The sequence below is a fragment of the Nyctereutes procyonoides genome, unplaced genomic scaffold (assembly GCF_905146905.1).
Source record: "Nyctereutes procyonoides isolate TBG_1078 unplaced genomic scaffold, NYPRO_anot_genome, whole genome shotgun sequence".
Lineage (NCBI taxonomy): Eukaryota > Metazoa > Chordata > Mammalia > Carnivora > Canidae > Nyctereutes > Nyctereutes procyonoides.
In genome coordinates, this window is record NW_026575146.1 from 2,384,697 (window position 1) to 2,405,756 (window position 21,060).

The 21,060-nt window shown below is 39.7% G+C and overlaps 1 protein-coding gene across 6 annotated transcripts in view; it reads left to right on the forward strand.

The window, feature by feature from the left end:
* Positions 1 to 18,370, forward strand: part of UTRN (utrophin) — a 497,690-nt gene extending 479,320 nt beyond the window's left edge. For all 6 annotated transcript variants that reach the window (XM_055311522.1, XM_055311520.1, XM_055311521.1 and 3 more), the window contains 6 exons: positions 3,165 to 3,323; positions 3,713 to 3,953; positions 7,070 to 7,178; positions 8,398 to 8,490; positions 13,956 to 13,978; positions 16,347 to 18,370. In XM_055311522.1, coding sequence (XP_055167497.1) covers positions 3,165 to 3,323; positions 3,713 to 3,953; positions 7,070 to 7,178; positions 8,398 to 8,490; positions 13,956 to 13,978; positions 16,347 to 16,355 — 634 coding nt within the window. In that variant the 3' untranslated portion in view covers positions 16,356 to 18,370. The remainder of the gene's footprint in view (positions 1 to 3,164; positions 3,324 to 3,712; positions 3,954 to 7,069; positions 7,179 to 8,397; positions 8,491 to 13,955; positions 13,979 to 16,346) is intronic.
* The last annotated feature ends 2,690 nt before the right edge of the window (positions 18,371 to 21,060 follow it).

A 21,060-nucleotide genomic window follows, 5' to 3' on the forward strand; every position in this document is an offset into this window, starting at 1 on the left:
GATCCCAGTTTAGGGATCGAGTTCCACATCAGGATCCCTGTGAGAAGCCTGCTTCTCCCTCTGCCTGTGTCTCTGCCTCTCTCTGTGTCTCTCATGAATAAATAAATAAAATCTTAAAAAAAAAAATAACCATAGTGAAATCAGTTTACCTCTTATTTATTGCAATACCTGAGATTAGTATCTCCTTTTGTTTTATTTTGCATTATCCTTGCTTGTTCTTTTTTTCTTTTACCTTATGAACAAAGTGCTTTGCTGCACATTTGCATGATCTGGCTCATCACATGAATGGCTGGTTAGGACTCTAGACATTGCTCCTTAGCCTTTTGGAACTGGATATTATAGAGAGGCAATATTGATTGCTTATGATGCTTTATCCTTAAAATAGAGAAATTTCATGAGGGTTTCTCTCTCTTTTTTTTTTTTTTTTGTTTGGGGGGGATATTCAGTCTTTCTAGTTTCCATGCTTTTTTTTGTCTCAGCCTGAGAAATATTTACAAAATGTTGTGTTATACTCTTACTTTGCTATTACTTTATGTCCACTGTATCTTTATACTTTGATTGTTCCTCTCTATGTATTAGTTCTCTACTTTTTATCCTCTCTTACTTTGCCTTCTCTCTCCACCTGAACTAGATAAAATGCCTCCAAACACTGGCAATGATAAAGATCACGGACTTAAAGTCTTTCCAACCTTAGCAGCTAATTGGTGTTGCATCGTGTTGATACATTAGCCTGTAGCCAGCTTCTGCCCTTCATAACAGCTAGGGTTAGCCAGGCGCCTGGTGGCTCAGTCAGTTAAGCATCAACTCTTGATCCTTTGCTCAGGTCTTAATCTCAGGGTTGTGAGTTCAAGTCCCATGTTGGGCTCTACACTGAGTATGGAGCCTAGTTAAATAAATATATAATAGTTAAGTTTAGGGTATTGACCATATATTTCCCATCAGGAAAATGGCCACCTGTCACACATACCCTTGCCACATTTCTATCTGATTTAGCTACATGGGCAGCCCAGGGGCTTTTAAATGCTACTGCTCTGCAGTGATGCCATACCTATTCTCTCCTCTTATCCTCATCCTTCTAAAGTTAGGAATAAGCATGGGATTCTTCTAGAAGCTACTTTATTTGTTTTTCAGCTCACTGCATTCTCTCAGGAAAGGTCATCAAAAGTTGGTGCCATAGCTTATTTCAGTCTTTATCCCATCCATGTTCCTTATTTCCAGTTTCTCACTGAGTGATAAAGGTCCTACTCCTTCCCATCTGAAGTTGATAGTAGAAGGATGGTGAGGTTAGATATTGATGCTTATATTGTGATCCTAAGTAAAGTGTATGACCTTTATTTTTGCCAAATATATGTCCACACACACTCTCTCCATGTAGAACTTTGAGAGTAGGAGAGGCTACCAATTAAGGAAGCAAAAGATATCAATCAGTAGTTTATCTGAACCTTTGCTTTGGCTGTTCTGCAGGCATAACACTCATCTTTCTCTTTTGCTTCATCATATCATTCTGCTCTCAATGCTCAGGACAAACCTTTTCTATGAGTTCACTAATTCTCAGAGGCAATTTCAAGTCCCCTTTATATCACATAGGAAACTGTGATCACACAGTGTTGCAATTTCAAATCAGACTCAGAAGAATCAAAGAGCTTACCTCGTATCAAGTGTTGCTCATTAGGCACAGGGCACAAATAAGAGGTCCCAGACTGCCATCACAGCTCACTAGGTTCTTTCTGACTGCGTTAGGGTATGCTCTGACCCCAGTGTGACAAGACGAGGTCTCTAAAGCAACATTTGCAGTTACATCACTTTCAGAGGAGCTGGTTCATCTTGAGATAGCTCCATTTTATACCCTAAGAGCTACATGTTTTACATGTTTTTCTGAAGCCCTATCCTATAAATCCATAGATTCTAGGATTTGTTTACCAAACACTATCAAAACAGACCAGGTCCAATCTGCTAAAGTGTACATTCCCGAGCTAGAGCATCCAGCTAGCATTAGCCAGGAGATCTGTCCTTTCTAGGACTATAAGGAGATCCAACTGAATCTCCCCATAAAAAAAGAGAAGGGCTTCCAGGCATGCTTCTGAGCATTTCCTTCTCAAGATTGTATCAATTTTGTCTATTTTATGATGCTTCTGTTTCTGTCAGTTTTTACATTCGACCACATGATCGATATGTCTGATTCATTAGACAGTAGTTAGAAAAGTAGGAGAGTCTAAGTAACGGTAGTTTCTTGTTTTAATGCAAAATGATTGATCCTAGTGAAGACATGCTAATAAATCAAGTAAAATATCTGCAGATATTTTATAAATATCTACAATCATAATTTTTGCTATGTCTTTGGATGAAAGAATCTGAGGATTATATTCTTCCACTCTGTGGGTTAACAAAGCATGACAAAATGGCTTTCAACCAAATGCTAAAGACAGTGAAATCAGCCTAGGCCTTAGTCCATTTGTGCTGCTTTAACACAATATTATTGGCTGGGCAGCTTAGAAATGACATTTATTTATCACAGAGTTGGAGGCTGGGAAGTTCAAGATCAAGATACTAGCAGATTTGGGGTCCAGTGAGAGCCCTCTTCCTGGTTCGTAAATGGCTTTCTTCTCACTTTGTCCTCATGTGACAAAAGGGGGAAGCCATCGCTCTGGACTCTCTATGGACACTAATCTTGTTCGTGAAGCTCCACCCCCATGATCTGATCACCTCCCAAAGGCCCTGCCTCCAGGTGCCATCACACTGGAAGTGAAGTTTCCACATATGAATTTTGGTGATATACAGTTTATTTTTAAGTCTTTTAATCTACTCTTTTGGCATTCCATTACTGATTATGCCTAACATATCTTTTATATTAACTGTTTAAGTAGTGTACCTTCTTGGATACTTCTGCTGAGTAGAATCTCTTCTAAGGTTTGTCATATGTACATGTTAGCCTAAGGCAAAACAGGAAATGGTGGTATGTAGAGTACACATACCTTTTAGATAAATATCTTCCTAGAGTTTTAGAGGTACATTAGAGGGATTTTGAGCTTTAAGGCAAACCTGGCCCAGCAGCCATCCCCATCATCATTATTTCTATTTCCCTTATATCCAAAGACATCCTTACCCACATGGGAGCCTCCATATGTGTGTGTGTGTGTGTGTGTGTGTGTGTTTTGTCTCCCTAGGGAGGACGAGCATGCCCTCATCCAGCAGTACTGTCAGACGCTTGGAGGGGAGTCCCCAGTCAGCCAGCCCCAGAGTCCAGCTCAGATCCTGAAGTCGGTAGAAAGGGAAGAACGTGGAGAACTGGAGCGGATCATTGCCGACTTGGAGGAAGAACAAAGGTGCGCCCAACCTGGGAGAAGAAGCTAAGTCCCCCTGGGCAAACTTCTGAAGGGAAATTCTTTAATAATAACTTCAGTATGATCCCTACCCATTCTCTCTTCAGAGGTGTTTTCTAAGAAATCAAAGTGGAGTCCAGGTTTTAGAGGAGACTAATAAACTGGGACACTGTGATCACACATGTGAGGGTTCCTGGACCGTGTCTGTCAGAACACTTGCTTAAAGCTATAGTTTTGTTCATGCGTACTCATCTCACTGTCAAGATATGTTTTTAGAAAGAATGTTTCTAGAAAGAAAGAAGTAGCCTCAGTTAAATCTGGAGCTCGTGGGCAGTTTCAGAGAGAAGACGATGCACCCAGTGGTAATTCCAGTTTTTCCTTCTCTGCGTTAGAAACCTGCAGGTGGAATATGAGCAGCTGAAGGAGCAACACCTGAGAAGGGGTCTCCCTGTCGGGTCACCTCCAGACTCTGTTGTATCTCCTCACCACACGTCTGAAGACTCGGAGCTCATCGCAGAAGCCAAACTCCTTAGACAGCACAAAGGGCGGCTGGAGGCTCGGATGCAGATTTTAGAAGATCATAATAAGCAGCTGGAATCTCAACTCCATCGCCTTCGACAGCTGCTGGAGCAGGTAGAGTGTGTGGAACTCAATGTGACACCCGCGCCCCCCACCCTCAGCCCCGTCTGTCTCCGGGGGGTGGTCTCAGCTTTAGCAGAGAGGCTCCCCTACAGCCTCTCACCTCCGTGCTTAATTTAGGCTCTTCAGATGGAAGCATCATATTTTCCATAGGCTCAAAAAGTGGGCTTGCCCCACTTAAAATGGAATTTCCCATTCTTGTATAACCCTGAAATCTAACCCAGTTCTGAATATTTTAAGGGAAAAGACCCTGTAACATACACCTGCATAAATGACATGTGGGAACTCTGTAGAGACTAAGGGGAAGGAAGCCATTGGAGCTCTTCATACTACAGCCTTCCTTTCAGTGAGCTCTTTTCAAGAAATTCAGTGACAGATGTTTATTAATGAGCAGCTATCACTTCCTAACATCGAGCCATGTTTTATGGCAGTTGTTGGCACACTTTTCTGACAGTAAGAAATATAATTTACATTATGATGAATGTATACCTGCATGATGAATACAACATAATAATTGCCATTATAAAAATTGCCATTATTATAAAAAATGGTGTCTCTTATTTTCTTTTTTTTTTAAGATTTTATTTATTTATTCATGAGAGACATAGAAAGAGAGAGAGAGGCAGAGACACAGGCAGAGGGAGAAGCAGGCTCCATGAAGGGAGCCCGACGTGAGACTTGATCCCGGGGTCTCCAGGATCACACCCCGGGCTGAAGGCGGCGCTAAACCGCTGAGCCACCGGGGCTGCCCTTATTTTCTATCTTTTTAAGTTTCTTTCCTTCCTGTTTCTGTCCGTCCTTCTTCTCTTCCTTCCTGTGTTTCTCGTTTCTCTTTCTCCCTCCCTCATTCCCATTTTTCATCTCTCCCTCTTTTCTTTCTTCATGCTGTGTCACTACCTACCAAATCAATTTTATAGCTCATCAGGGGATAATAGCCCACAATTTTGAAAAACACTCTTCTTTGGGATATAGAAGAAGCATCAAACGTAGTTTTTTCCTTCTTGTTGCTTTGCAGTCCTATTAGAGACGGAGACAAGACAGTATAATATATAGCAAGATAGTATCACACATAAAGACACAACACTATAGAGAATTAGCTACTTGCTTACATCTAGCAGTTAAAGAATAGGAGTTGTATCAGAGAACTAGACGTGAAGATGCCTGGGTAGCAGGTGCCTATTGGGTAATCCCCACAGATGGGGCTAGACTTTATCTTTCTTGAAGAATCCCTGACATCACCATTCATGTTGTCTTTCGCCGTTTCCTCTGGCCTGTGTAGCATGGGGCCCCAGGCAGTGAATAGGCCATGCCTTTCTCCAGAAAGGATTTATCCAGTCAGAGACAGAAACAACTTTTCCTCCAGTGATCTTCTCAAATGTCAGAAAACCATCTTGTCACAGTTGCTGTCAGTATCTTTTAACTTGTCAGATTCATCCAGAACAGCGTGATTTCTGCATTACCTACACAGCAGGCCACAGATCACCCCTTTTGACCATATACTTTTCTGTATATGTCTGTCACTGTTTCAGGATTTGTGTCAGAATGTTTTAAGGCTTGCTTTGGGCCTCCAAACCGAGCATCATTAGAAAACACTAGTTCCCCTCGAGCTTTCCCGAAGCCCTCTGGAATGTTTGAGTCTTCTCTGGTGCTGGTCACATATGTTGGAACAGCCACATTGCAAGCCCCATGTTTTTGAAGTTTCCCCATGGTGGCTGTAGAAGGGATGAATTTTTCCTTGAAATCTCTGATTTAAAATATGAAGTGTTATTATTAACCTAGTGCAGCAATAGAATCACTGCGGAGGGAAGCCATGCTCAAAAGCTTTATTTGCCATAGCCTGTTGGAGAGCTAACGGCTCTTCTGCTTCTCTACTCCCCTCCCCCTGACTCTCTCCATCCCATTAGACAGAGCTGCCTAATGGCTCATGTGCCTTCAGAATTGCACAGTAATGCTTTTAGAGATAGCTGATATCTAAATGGCTCTGTATATCCCAGACTGTGGGCTTCTTATCTCTTCTTAATGATTTAGCTTGAATGCCAGAAGTAGATGGAAAAATCACCTGACAGTAAAAAACGGGCGAAAGCACCAGACTTCAACGAATATAAATTGAATGGGAAGACTGGCATCAAAAATGTTGTAATGTCTGCCTTCTCTGTAAAATGGATCACACTTTGTAATTTGAACACATACTTGTCAGTGTGTCTGTCACCATTTCAAAGCTTAGTGCAGAGCATGTTTACAAAATGCTTACTGTGTGTAAGATTGTATTCTAATCTCTGTGGAAATACTAACCGATCATCCTCCTCACAGAATCCTTTGGCACAGGCACTCTTTTTACCATCCCCAGTTTCTAAGTAAAGAATCCAAGGCACACAAGGTTATAAAATTTGCTCAGACTTAGGTAGGTTCTGAGTGGTGGAGTTTGAATTCAAGCATATGAATCTTGTGTCCTTACCTTTCCAGTGTTGGCTTCAAATATTAATCTATAATAAAGAAATTAGCTGATTTTGAAATTAGATAATTTTACTGTATGAGAAGCAGTGCTCCTTTTTTTTTTTAATTTTTACTTATTTATGATAGTCACAGAGAGAGAGAGAGCGAGAGAGGCAGAGACATAGGCAGAGGGAGAAGCAGGCTCCATGCACCGGGAGCCCGATGTGGGATTTGATCCCGGGTCTCCAGGATCGCGCCCTGGGCCAAAGGCAGGCGCTAAACTGCTGCGCCACCCAGGGATCCCACAGTGCTCCTTTTTAAAAGATGAATGCAACCTGTTTCTAAATTCACTTGGTTGAAAAATTAAATAAATAAATAAATAAATTCACTTGGTTGACATAAAAATCATAGAAAAATTGAGGGATGAAACTGACACTGGTAAAGGTCACATTCTAACCCACTGAGCTCTTCAAGGAGCCCAAACTGAAGGAGACAGATCACTCAGTACTCTCGTAAAGTACTAGGGAGCCCACCAAACTGATGAAAACGTGTATTCTAAATTTCTGTGGCCAAAGAACCCCACATGATTTAATTATCTACAGATGTAAGAACCGAAAATGCTTTCTTTAGCAGTTGTTTGAATTCTTCCCTGCTTTAACTTCTGAATGTGATTGCAGCCTGAATCGGATTCCCGAATCAACGGCGTCTCCCCCTGGGCTTCACCTCAGCAGTCTGCTCTGAGCTACTCACTGGATCCTGACCCTGACCCACAGTTCCACCAAGCAGGTTGGTGTCCCCAGGACCTGGCTAACCGCACCCTCCCCAGCTCTGCTCTGCACTTTGCCATTTCATTTTAAATAGCCTTCTTACTCACCCATGCCTTAGAGCTAAAGGAATTTCATATTCTCTTTGTGTGCAGCTGCATACAAAGACATTTTAACAACATCCAGAAAGCAAACATTTTAGAATAATAATCTATAATACATTTGCTTATATAATGTGTCAGAGTGGATTGAATTTTGGCAAAAGATGAAAAAAAGTGCTCTTTCCTTTTGAGATGAGCAATAATTTGATTTTTGCTCTGCCTTCAGAATGATTTTTTTAAAGTAAATATTCTGTCTCTAAAATTTATATTTGTACATATTTGGAATATAATACTAAAGTATATTATATCAAGCATGGGTTTCTCTGCCCAGGTCTGGAAACTGAATAGTCTGCTTTTTCCATGCTAGCTTCTATCTTATAGACATTGCCATCTTCCTTGTCCCCATCTGAAACCAAGGTCTCACTCACTCAGCCCATCCTTGGTCCAAAAGGGGCTTGCCACTGCTGCTAGGAAGGACTCTGTCAACCAGCATTCAGGAATGACATTTTGCTATTGATGAAATTTAAGTTCTAAAATTCCCCTTAGGACCACACATTTTAACCAAATTAATTTGTTTATATCTTTTACTATGTTAATCAGAAAAAACCTAAAATATCAATATTCTCTTGTTTTAAATAAGTGAATTAGTTTGCTATTGGTTATAGAATAAAAAACAGCAAAGTAAAAAGTATCTTATAAAATACTTCTAGATTTGTGGCAGTATAAGCTAGCCCATGCCACACTCTTTAAGAAGAAAGAAAGAAGGGGAAAAAAAACTGATAGAAAAAAACTGATTTTTTTTTTCTCTGAAAAAACACTTGGAATGCAAAATAATGGAATTCCATTTAATAAATTGAAGTATTAGGACTGCATTACTTATTTTTCACTCATAAATTTTCCCCTGGCACATGGAATCTTCTAACAGAAACATCTAATACATTTTATTTATATGAAATTACCAACAAAGTGATACAAAAATGGTTTTGGTAGTATTCCCTAAAATTGTCCTCTTCAAGGAGAATGATTTTCGTGTTGATATTGAGAGGCTAGGGTTAGTATTTTCTCCCAACATTGGGTTTTGGTGGAAGGCTGGGCATTCCTTTCAAAACTGTTTGTTCTTCTTTTCCTCTGCTGTGGCAGTGGCCGAGGACCTGCTGGCTCCCCCACATGACACCAGCACGGACCTCACAGAGTTTATGGAGCAGATCAATAGTACATTTCCATCTTGCTGCCGTGAGTATGAGAGATCCTAACACTACCACTACGACGTTCCCTTCCATTTCTTTTTTCCTACTTGGGGCCCTTTGTCTTCTTTGGTAGGATAGCAAAAGCCAGTATTAGAAAGAGGATTGAATATTATTTGGAAATAAATCAAACTTTCTATGTGTCAACAAAGCAAATGAAGCTCAGCCTAAATGCCATCACATCACTGGGCTGCAGTGATATAGTCCTGTTCTTTGAGAGGTTCCATTGTCCCTTATGAATGATAACGTGACGGCAAATGAAACAAGCCCCTTTGTAAGAAATTACCCCTCTCCAGCACAAACTATAGTAAGAAATGTGTTATTACTTCAAAAAAGAGCTTTCGGCAGCATACCAAACAAAGCATGAAAATAGCTTCTTCTGATGTAATTCCCTCTTTTTAAAAAAAAAAATTATTTTTAACTAATCTCTACATCCAACAGGGGGCCCAAACCCACAACCCCCAGATCAAGAGTCGCATCTCCACCGACTGAGCTAGCCAGGTGGCCTCACTCTCTTTTCTTCACACATTGTTTCCTGATGTCATCAGATTCAGTTCTGCATGGGGATTATCTTCAGGATTTTTTTTTCTTTGATTTTCTTTCTTCTGGTTTCTTTCCTTGTGGAATAAAACAATCACTGCATAAAGGCCAAATAATTGAAGGCATCACAGATTATGACCCTGTGACTTTTCTATATGAACTACCAAGAGCCAGAAAATAATCAAAAGAAAGCAGTTGAAATCCCAGGGGAAATTATGTAATGTTATTTATTGATTTTTTTTTTCCCCAAACTTTTTGACTTTAGCCTCTTGTCACCTCACAGTTTCTACTGAGCTCTCACCAGAAACACTTATGCTATTTCAAACAGAAGCAGCTTACTTGTATGTATGCATACTACTTGATGCCACAGTTTATTTTAAATAATCTTTTAAAGAAATATGAATATATCATTTGTTTTAGGGTGATTTCCTCTCAAATTGATTTTAAATCTAGATAGCCACTAAATTAAGATTTTAGTATGTATATTAACTACTGTTATGTATAATATATATTATATCTGGTAGCATATATATGAAACAACTTCTCATATATATCTTATATATGGTGGTACATATATAAAACAGCATCTTATATCACCCTTTTTCATACTGTCCCGGAAAATACCATCCTAAATGATGAAAAAAGGCTTTACCAGGCAGGTATTTAAATAAGATATATTGACTTTATTAAAAAATATGCTTCAGCTTATACAACTCTACAGTTTATAAAAATGCCATCATTAGGAGGAAGTGGAAATAGCTATTTGAAATATAGTCTTCCCTGAATTTTCAGAAGTATTTGCCTAACGGACATAGTACAGCTTCCACAAGCACATAAATATATTTGAGAATGTGTCATTTTCCAATTATTATCTGTGATTATACTTCTCGAAGTTTCCTGAATTGTATTTACTGTATGTCAGTCCCCCTACTCCCCAAAACACATGTGCCCACGTGTGCAAATATATGTGCCCTCTAAAGTCTCACAGACGCTTAAGAGGTCAAAGACCATATGCTATCAGACTGTTTCATATATTCTAGGCCCTTAATACCCACAGTAGATGAGCAGATTAAATATTTTATATTAAAGTTGGATGTTTTTTTTAGAGATTTTGATTCAGAGTCGTATGTTACTTAATGGCTAGATAAGACCTCATCATGGTCATGATAAAAGCTAGAATTTCAAGATTGAATTGGTAAATGAAATTACTTTTTAGTTCAGCTTAAATCCAAATACATTAATTATCAGTTAAGAACAAATTTGGTAAATCAAAATCTGTTTAGAAGTTTGTATTTAAATGTGATAGACATATTCAAATGTAAAAGTCAGTTGTCAGTGAGAGTTAGGATGTTTAATTATGTTTATGTGTGTTTAATTAAATTCTTTACAGTGACCATAGATGTAGAATTTCCTATTATGTTAGAAATTCACGATGTGTCTTTTTTTTAAGTTTGTCATACAGCAGTGACACGTAAATCCTTTTCCTAGTATATTCTTGTATCTAGATAGTATAAAAGATTAATCTGTCTTATTTTAGAGGAGAATATAAATAATAATCATAATTATAAGGCAAAATGAGTAAAAAAAAATTATGTTCATCTAATTTCATGGCTTCCCTTAAAGGTACATATAAAATTCCTTTTGGTTGGAATCTCATTAACAGATGCTATTGGTTCCTGAGCAGAGTGTATACCTTCAGTGGTACCTTCATGACAGATTGAACTCTTACTCTGCACTGGTGCCCTCTTCATCCGTGCCCTTTTGTGTCGTGAAGGTGGATTGTGGAGCACTAAGACTTCTTCATGGGATGCTGGCCCCATGTTCTCATAGTGTTAAGTCTGTATATGCACAGATACTTAACAGAATTATAATTTTCTGTGCATGACCATTACTGGTCATCTGTTATTTTGAAGAGTTCAGGTATCTTCCACATATGAAACGATGAGTGGGGTATTTTAGAATCCTCTGACTTTTCAATTTTATTATTTTTGGTTTCTGAAGTTCTGCTATTTGAGTTTAGTCTGCTTTTGTTCATATCTATGTCCTGTATTTTGCTTTGGTAATAAAAAACTCTCCAAGATAGGGAACAGTGTTCCCTAAAAATAAAAGATTAGTTTACTTATTTATAAAATTGATACATATTTTTAGTTGCATCTAAAGTTATTAAACCTTTTAAAAATTGTTACAGAATAGACATAGCACCTGACTTAGACTTTGTGCCCAGTTCATGTTCTGAATTGAATGAATGAATAATTGTATTTTCTAACCTGGAAGGTTTAATTGGTAAAGTTTCCCTGGGTAGTATATAGAAGGTTTGTAGGATTCATTTTCTTTGTGGCTCCTTTTAAATTGCTCAGCTAGCAAATCTTTTAATAAACCTTTGCGTTCCCAAAGCTTCCTGACCACCTTTGGAGGATTTTTCTAAGCAAATCAGATTGGCACTCTCTCAATGCCAAACCAATCAGCTGAGCCCCTGTTACTAATGAGAACTTTAAAACTGCTTGTCACCAGCATACAATGCATTGATCTGCATGTTAATCTTGACTTTTGATCCTTTGTGGATTAAAAATTAGCATGGTCACAAGTGAATTTACACTCCTGGCAATCCTGGAATTATAATGAAACTGTATTCATAAATCCTAATTGCATGAATTGCCTACTTAACATGGCATTTTTTTTTCTGGGTTTGTATACTATAGCGCATAACACTTTAGAATTTCTGTCTCAAATTAATATCCCAGTTGTTCCTGATAGCATCCTTGAATTATGGCCTTTTAAAGTCTTCTTTTAATTATTTACATAAGTTTCAGAGCAGAGAGGAAGGCATTTTCATCTTTTCCTGACAAGGCGTTAATGAAGGGAATTTCACTGTGTTACCCATTAACTAATACACATACCAAACTTTTCAGACTACCTAATTTTTTTAATGTAAAATCCTTTCAGTTTTTTTCATTTTATGTCATCTAAATATACAGGATACTAATACTGAGTATTTTTGACTGACAGACCATTAATTTTTTTTTTTTTTTAGATTTTATTTATTCATGAGAGACACACAGAGAGAGGCAGAGACATAGGCAAAGGGAAAAGCAGGCTGCCTACAGGGAGCCCAATGCAGGACTTGATCCCAGGACCTCAGGATCATGACCTGAGCTGAAAGCTTATGCTCAACCAGTGAGCCACCCAGGCACCTCAAATGCTTTTAAAATTATTTTTTATCTACAGGCAAATTTTCACTGTGAATTGCCCATGTCTATTAAACTTGAGTGACATTCATCATAAACTCAAAACCTACTAAAACACAAGGATTTCCTGATTTTTCTTAGAAATAGATTGTACAGTTTGTTCGGTGGAGTACTCATAGCCTTTTATTTGATAAAAAGCCGTAGAGTTAGGGGATCCTAGGTGGCTCAGTTGGTTAACACTCCCAACTCCTGATCTCAGTTCAGGTTGTGAGTTCAAGGCCTATGTTGGGCTCCACACTGGGTGTAGAGCCTACTTTAAATAAATAAATAGCTGTAGGGTTAATGGTGCTGATTTGGAGCAACATGGATTCAATTTTGGTTTGGGTTTGGCTGTTCATTATGCTGAAGAGAAGTGTAAGTGGCTCTGGTGTACTTAATAGTAATGCAACGGAGCACTCCCTAGGTGTAGCTTAGTGGGAAGCACATCCACTCTTGTGTTTTCTTGCTGTAACTTATGTATCTGGTAGAACTAGGCTGGATTTTAGCCTCATTCTTCCCCAGATATGATGGGTGCTCCTACTTTCCCTCCAAGCATCATAAGTTGGCCCTTGTTCATTCTGTTGTTCTCATAGAGCACCCACTGTGTGGTCATGGATGTCTTTTCCCCCCTCAGCACAAAAAAAAATGAGAGATGGAAGGAGTGCAACATGGTAGATAATGAGGGACGATTCTTATTTGACCCAGAACAGATGTTCCCATCCTTGAGAGGCAGAACATCCCCAGACCCACCTCCTGTGCCCCCCCCTACAATGCCCACTGAATCATCTACGCTGGTCGTGCTTTCTGTAACTAGGAAGCAATGGAGCAACTCAGCCACAAAGGCGAATTGGCCACCATATTCCAGCTTCTCCAGTGCTCTTGACTGGGCCCCTCCATAGCACAGTGATTAGCCTAGGTGCCCACAATACTATGGGGGTGAGGCCAGCCCTTTGTCTGAGGCAAGCACATTGCCACCAGCTTCCTAGGCCTTTGGAGCCAGGATGAGCCAAGGGGGTAGAGACTGAAGACGCTTGCCCCTTCATTTCCCTGATCACCTGTCAGTCCGAATTTGTGCTCTTCAGCAAAATAGGCAGAACTTGCTGTGTGTGGATACATAAACCAAATCCAGGGCAGGATTTCAACAGGGAATTTTAAGATTTTTTTTTAATTTTTATTTATTTATGATAGTCACACAGAGAGAGAGAGAGAGAGAGAGGCAGAGACACAGGCAGAGGGAGAAGCAGGCTCCATGCACCGGGAGCCCGATGTGGGATTCGATCCCGGGTCTCCAGGATCGCGCCCTGGGCCAAAGGCAGGCGCTAAACCACTGTGCCACCCAGGGTTCCCTTTAAGATTTTTTTTAAAAAAAACTAGTTATTCAGTGAAGGCTTTGGTGTACATACTTGAGAGCCAGCATATGTTTTGCATGTTTTGGTAGAATGTTTATATCCTAAAGGACATAGGATATGAGAAACTAGGGAAAAGAAACTAGTCTTTGTTAAAGAATCTAGCCAAAAACAAAAAAAAAAAAAAAGGAAAGAAAGAAAAACCAAAACCTGTTTCGTATTTTCTTATTAACACCCATTTAACAGCTGGGAGCTGTGCATTCCCCACTTTTGCATGCCTGACAGGGGGAGCCAGCAAGGCTGCCACAGCACCTTCCACTGATTTCTTTTGTTTTCTCTTTCAGCCAATCTCCCCAGCAGGCCACAGGTAAGGGTCAATGGGTCGATGGGCTCAGGTGCTGCTGATTACAACCCAGAGGAAGCAGATTCACTGCTTTTGATTTGAGTGCCAGACATTATTCCCCGTGTAAATTAGTAAACTTGCTTGACCTTTAAATGTTAGTTAATTCCGTACAACAGTTGGTCAGTCTGGGGAGGGAGAAGCCCCTCCCATGCCAGTTCTTCCAGATGCCCCAAAATACCTGGTGCCTGATCCTTTGTGTTCTAACAGCGTTTTACTGGCCTCATGCATACTGTGCAGAGTCGCCCTGGGTAGATTTGGGGGACCACCGCTCTCCCAAATACGTACTTAAGGCAGCTGTCACAGACCATCGACTTAAAAATTGTCGAAGTGGTTTTCTTACTTGGAGGAGGCTCAGGTTTTGATTTTTCTTTTAAAAGTTGACTGAGGAGGGGAGGGGAAGAATTTGCTGAGAAAGGTGCGCAGCTGTACCTTTATACCTTGTAGGGTTTTCCTTATCCGGTCCTCTTATCACTAGGGAGCCACAGGACCTCCGCACATCTTTGGAGAACATGTTCTTTCGTGAACTTGTTTATGAATCTTTAACCTTCTGATTGTGCTCTTGTCTTCATGGCAAGAGGGGCCAAGGTCTTAACAAGAAGCACAGACAAGTGGTCTTTAGAACCTGGATGGAAAAAAAGGAAATCTCAAATCATTTAGCAGATGGGAGGTGAGAGCTCCAGAGATGGCAGGACTTCACCATAGTGAGGAAAATTGCTTGTGTTGTCTCAGTGACTTGGAAGCCAGGGCTTCAGCAGAGAGTGAGGATGGGAGGGGGTGTCAGAGGTGTGATGAGAAACTGGAGGATGTGCCCTACCTGCTTGGGGACCAGGAGGTCGGCACGGAAGTCGTGTGACTGTGAGGTGGCATTCAGCATGACTTATGGTGCCTGCATATGAATTTAATGTGAGGCTGGTCTGTAGGGCTGTGTGTTGTCCCATGGCCACATTCAAGTTCATAAGCACAAGCACCAGGGTTGGCTGAGGGTTGCTTTTAACCAGAGTTGAATTTGTGATTTGGCTGAGAGGGTACAATAACAATTCAAGGGAGGAGGCAAAGGCATGCTGATACTGATTGAAGCAGGCATCTAAGCTTGTAAGGCAAGAAGTGATGACACGGTAGTTGCAGGAGACAGAAGAAAAGGGGGGAGGAGGAATGGCTTGTGGTAGCAAAGGGTGGGTGGAGTTGAGGTCCTAATGGAAGTAAGTGGGAAGGTAGAGGTAGTTGTCAGAAACAGGGTGATTGAAATTGAAGTGTTGGAGGGGTTGAGGTATTGGCAAGGTCCATTTGAAAGTTTGAGTGGCTGACAAGGGTGGAGGAGAGGAACTCGAGAAACTGAGAGGCTAGAGTTCTGAAGACTTAATCTCTGTGGGTATTGAAACCATTAAGATTTAAATGTAGTTTTTGCTCGGTGACAGTGAGCCATTCTTCAAAAGTAGAGGAATGTGACCCAAGGGGTCAGAAGATAACTGCACAGTGGGTGATATGGTCTGATGGCGTGAGATTCAAAGTTGGGTGGGGGAGAGGGAAGAGAGAGAAAGGCCTGAAAAAAACATAGTATATGGACCTAGAAAGCACTTATCCAATATATAAAAAGTATGGGAGATTAAAAATAGTCAAGTATAAGAAGGTTGTGGAGAAGGCTGTATCTTCAGGAGAGATCCAGATATTGGTGGGAGCAAGCAACTGGAGGATGCATTCAGAAGTGAAGGGTATGATTTTAATGATGATGGATCCTGCTCTTTGACATTTCCTTCAAAAGATTGATGCCAGTTGTCTAAGTGCAGCCCAGATTTATATCCTCTCTGGCCTGTATGGATATTGGCCCTGGTCCATTAACTGGCACCACTACACACCTTTAGACGATGAGTCCTGTCTTTCATTCCTCTTGTCTGGACCCCAGCATGAGTTGGAGACCAGTTGAAACTGTCAAGGGTCCCCCCTCAGCAGTAGACCTCCCACAGTTCCCCAGGGAGAGACAGGGTGCTTGCACCAGCCTAATTTATTCACCCTTGGTACCTCTAGCAAGAAACAGCCGAGTGCTTTCAATTTTAACTTGGTTTCCAACTTGGGCAAGAGAAAAGTCTTCCAAACGTCCTCTACATCAGCTGCAATGATAAAAAGCAGACTAGATGCCTTCAGGATGAGAGAGAAAGACCTCATCCCAGGGAGCAAAAGTCACACAGCTGTATAGGGTCCCCTTCACACACAGCAAAATGGGATTTGACTAGTTCTGAAAGAAGCACTTTTATTTCTCAGAAGAGTTGACAGGTCTCCACTACGTGTAATGTTCTATGTAAATGTTGTTCTGACAGTACTGTTTCCCTTCCCGCAGGCAATGTGAAGTATTCATCTAGCCAACCAACATTTCCTGACATACAGTATTGCCCTTTGCAGCAAATGCCAATTCCAAGTTCCATTTAATCAGAAGCTCCATGGCTCCTTGAAACATGCTGTTGAGCGTTGTGTCTTCTACTGAAGGAGTAAAACACTGACTATCCAAAGAGAAAAGGATATTTTGTTTTTATAATAACCATATATTATTGTTTATTGTTTTCTTCCTCCCTTTCTATGCAATTGTAAATTAATGAACAGAGTGGTATTTGGAAATGGTAATACATTTGTCACTGATTTGTATACTGTATTCAGCATTGGGAAAGTGGGTGGGGGCTTTATAATATGATACCTTCTTTTTAATAACCATGACAAAAACTGCATAAGAATTAGAAAACCATGTTACATTTTTACATTCCTTCATATTAACCTTGTACAATAACTTCATTTATTTTTTTCCACTCTTTTACCATTATGTCTTGGTTATTTATAATTCATCAGCCACATGACCAAATGGATTTCCTTGTATTTGTTTCCATGATTTGGCCAAATTAATAAGTTTATATATTTCAATCAAATATTTATGTATATGAATTAAGCTACATCTCTGTGTACTGCTTAACTTTATTTGACATCATATACTTAACTTCTTTAGTAACCACTTGGAAAACCACAATAAAAGTCCTAAGGGGCCTACCTGGTATTCCTATCAGGACTTGTTTCCTGCATTTTATTTCCCTGCTCTATGTAAGTAGGTCTTGATTTCTTTATTTATTTCATGTCCCAATCTATATGATAGAGGAGACTCAAAGCAGGATTATAATAATCTGAAAGATTATTTCACCAAAGGTTACCGGATTTAAGTATATTTTCATTTTGACACAGAAACAAAACATAGGATAACATTTCCTTAGTTGCTAGATCTTGATTTTCACCATTAAATATACAGCAGACCTTTACTTATTTCTGCTACCAGGACACATCTTTGTCTTTCATTCCCTTTGAAGAGACTTTTATTTTTGTTTATATATACTCAAGCCATTTGTAATCCTTGAAATTTCCAGTTGTTTTCTTTCTGACAGCAAACACAAATTTAATGCATGTTTCATTTTACCTTTTGGGTGAATGATTACATTTTTTATTACTTTTCATTTGATCAATATATTTGGAAAGGATGTTTATCAAACACCTATGTCACTGCTTCCATAGAGGAATGAAATTAATACTTAGATGGTGGTACCCTTGCCTGTACCTTTGAATACATTGAGTTAGGTATTTGGTTCAGCTTCTGATTTAACATTTACTTGATTCAGTTGAAACATGTAATTACCAAATGTAGAGAAACCAAAAAAAAAAAAAAGTGAAAATAATGTGTTTTAATTCAAGCATATGTGTATTTAAAACATCAGGACATTTTAACTTTGGGTTCTCTTGACCTGGGATTTGGCCAGAAGGAGGCTTAAAGTTAGAAATTGCTATTCTTTTAGAATAGGTTGGGTGGGTTGGGGGGCAAGGGTGTCTATTTGCAGCATAGATATTTTGAGAAGAAAATTGTTTTATATAAGAGGAAAGCCATGACCACCTTTCTACCTCAGATCCATCTTCATCCATTGTGTTGGAAATAGCTTTATGCCGCTGCAGTCTGCGAAATCTAGAGCTTTTATCAGGCCACATCAAACCCAAGAAAAGCACCTATTTAAAGAAAAAAACGTTCCCTCAACTCTGAACTACAAGTTGTAGATTTGGTGTCTTCCTTGTTCTTACTTTGAAAAGATATGTATTAATTTTTTTCTGCTTGTAATTGTGTGTAACATGTCTTCTCTCTGCTATTAAGGAAAAGCTACATAAAACACTACATTGTAACCTTCAAGTAATAATAAATAAAAAAAATATCACAATAACAAGGGGAAATAAGTATGTAGTTCTTTTGAAATATGTGGTAAAGAACTAATCATAGACTATCATCTAATCTGGTCACATGTTGTATTTTTCATCCTGAATAAAAGTAATTTTAACACAAGATGACTTTGATATTCCTCAACTGTGTTCATTGATAGATGAGTTCTGAGCATACATTCATGAAAATAAAATACAAAAAAGCCTTGTACTGATAAATCTGCATGTTTTCCTCTACTTTCTGTCATACACACTACTGTGTTGTTCTTGTTCTCATTGTCTCATTCTTTCCCGTGTCCCTCTTTTCTCTCTTATTTATATAATTCTCAATTTCCTTTACAAATGGAAGCTTATGGATAGGGAAGAAATAATGTCACTGTTAAGAACATGTACGTGAAGCCTATTGGGCTTTTGTTTTAATAACCTAGGTGCTGTTGGTATTTACTTGATTACTCTTCCAAATCCACTTTCAGCCTCCTGCCCTTAAATAATGTGCTTTTTCTATGTGCACTGAATTTTAACCATTCTGGTACTAGGTTTAATCTCTTCCTAAAGCCATCCCATGGCAAATAGTGGTGAGAACTGTATTACTTGATTCTAAAAGTAAAAGCAATATATGAAATAGAAAAATCCCCAAACGTGTAATTTGTTAAAATAAAGCGGATATAGTCTAATGAACATAAATTTTATACATCCTGTCTACCCCAAAGTAATAGTCCCATTAAATATTCCTAAGGAGACCGTTGTTGAGTTTTAGTGACCTATTGAGTAAGTGTTGAAAATGGAAATAAGGACAGAAGAAAATGTTTTGTCTTTACACAAAGACTTCAGCTTATTACTTCTCTCTGCCTTTGAGATTGACTTCAGCTTATTACTTCTCTCTGCCTTTGAGATTATATGAGCATTTTTTAAAAGGGTTTATTTATTTGAGAGAGAGCATATGGGGGAGGAGGGGTAGAGGGAGAGGGAGAAAGACTTTCAAGAAGACTCCACTGAGCAGGGAGCCCGAAGCAGGGCTCGATCTCCCTGAGAGCATGACCTGAGCCAAAACCAAGAGTCGGATGCTCAGTCGACTGGGCCACCCAGGTGTCCTTCTACAAATACTTCTAAAGAATGTAGTTTGCTCTTGGGTTTCTCCCTGCCTACCCACTCCCATATTAACTGTTTCAGTTAACCAACTTTTTCAGGGACTTTTCTGAGTTCATTAGTTGAAAATTTAATATAAATACAGTAAAACACCACTAACACCACACCACCCAGCACTATAGGTAGGATCCAAAAACTTCATTGCCATACAAAATCAGCTAGTGTTTTTGTGATGTGACATTAAATAAGTGATAGGAGTGAGCCCTTGATGGAGGCCAAGAGCCAATCTCAGTCATGCTATGTCTACTCCCTGGGGTATGAGTTTTCTGTTGGGCATGACAATCGGTATGGCAACTATAAAACCTCAGTAATTAGCAGGTTTTTAGCTCATAGGATGTGAGGTTCAGCTGACCTCAGCAGGACTTTGCTGCTCACAGCTGGACTTGCCCATATGTCTTGGGTTGACTGGCTATTGAGTGGTGTGGTGTGGTGTGGCCAGACTGGATGATTGCAGCAATCTGTCTGGGTTCTTTAACTCACTAGTGGACTAACTGGGTATGTTCTCATAGACTGGCCCAAGCTGGGTGTGCAAATGGAGGGCTCTCCTGAGAACTGACACACCACCACATCTACTAAGTCCTGTTAGTCAAAGAAAATTGCAAAGTTAGGTTTGGGGACTAGATCCCACTTCTTTTATTTATTTTTTATTTTTTTTAAATTTATTTATTTATGATAGTCACAGAGAGAGGGGGGGGCGGGCAGAGACACAGGCAGAGGGAGAAGCAGGCTCCATGTACCGGGATCCCGATGTGGGATTCGATCCCGGGTCTCCAGGATCGCGCCCTGGGCCAAAGGCAGGCGCCAAACTGCTGCGCCACCCAGGGATCCCTCCCACTTCTTTTATGAGAGCAACTGCAGAGTCACTGAGGGTGTGGCTACAGAGAGGGTTTCACTGTATGAACTTCGAGGTACGTAAAGCAGGGGACTTAGGCCAAAATACCAAAGTGTCCATTTCCTTGGGCATTATGTACACTGTCTCAGTGGAATGAGAAGGGGGTGGACTTCATATGAAGCATTCTTTTAAAACAAAGGTCAAGATAAGTCCCTCCTCCTCAGGCTACCAATCCAATTTCAAAAAGAGACACAAATAGGAAAACTTGGCATGTCTGTGTCCAAAACTCTCTGAGTGGGAAGGGACCTCAGGGCTGATATTAAAATTAGAAAAAATATCACCAAAGGAAAAAAACCTAGATGAGAAATGAAATAGAAGCGATACTATTTTAACTGCTCACAAGGTTTGCTCAAAATGAATTGTTAAACTGGAAGAGCACACAATACATTGGCCATTAAGATTCTTCACTTTGACCAAATGAGTAGGCACATGCGATACTGTGCCCCTGCCAAGCATTTGTTTAGAAACCTGTGATTCATTTGCACTTTTTATAAAGTTAACCAACCTGGCACTAATCTCATTTTGAAGGCATTCCAATTGGTGACACAGTCTCATATTTTAGAATATTTGCAGTGTATGCTCTGCTTCAGATAGTCTTTTACAGACAGCTTATTTTTTTCGGGACTCTTTTGAATTTTGTATGAGTAATTAGGAAAAATTAATTGACAGTTTGCCCTCAGCCTAGCTCTGTCCTCTTCTAGAAAGCACAAATGTTGAATTTGTAATTAAATGAGATGAGTTCCCAGGCTGCCATAGGATATAATTACAATCAGTTCCTGAT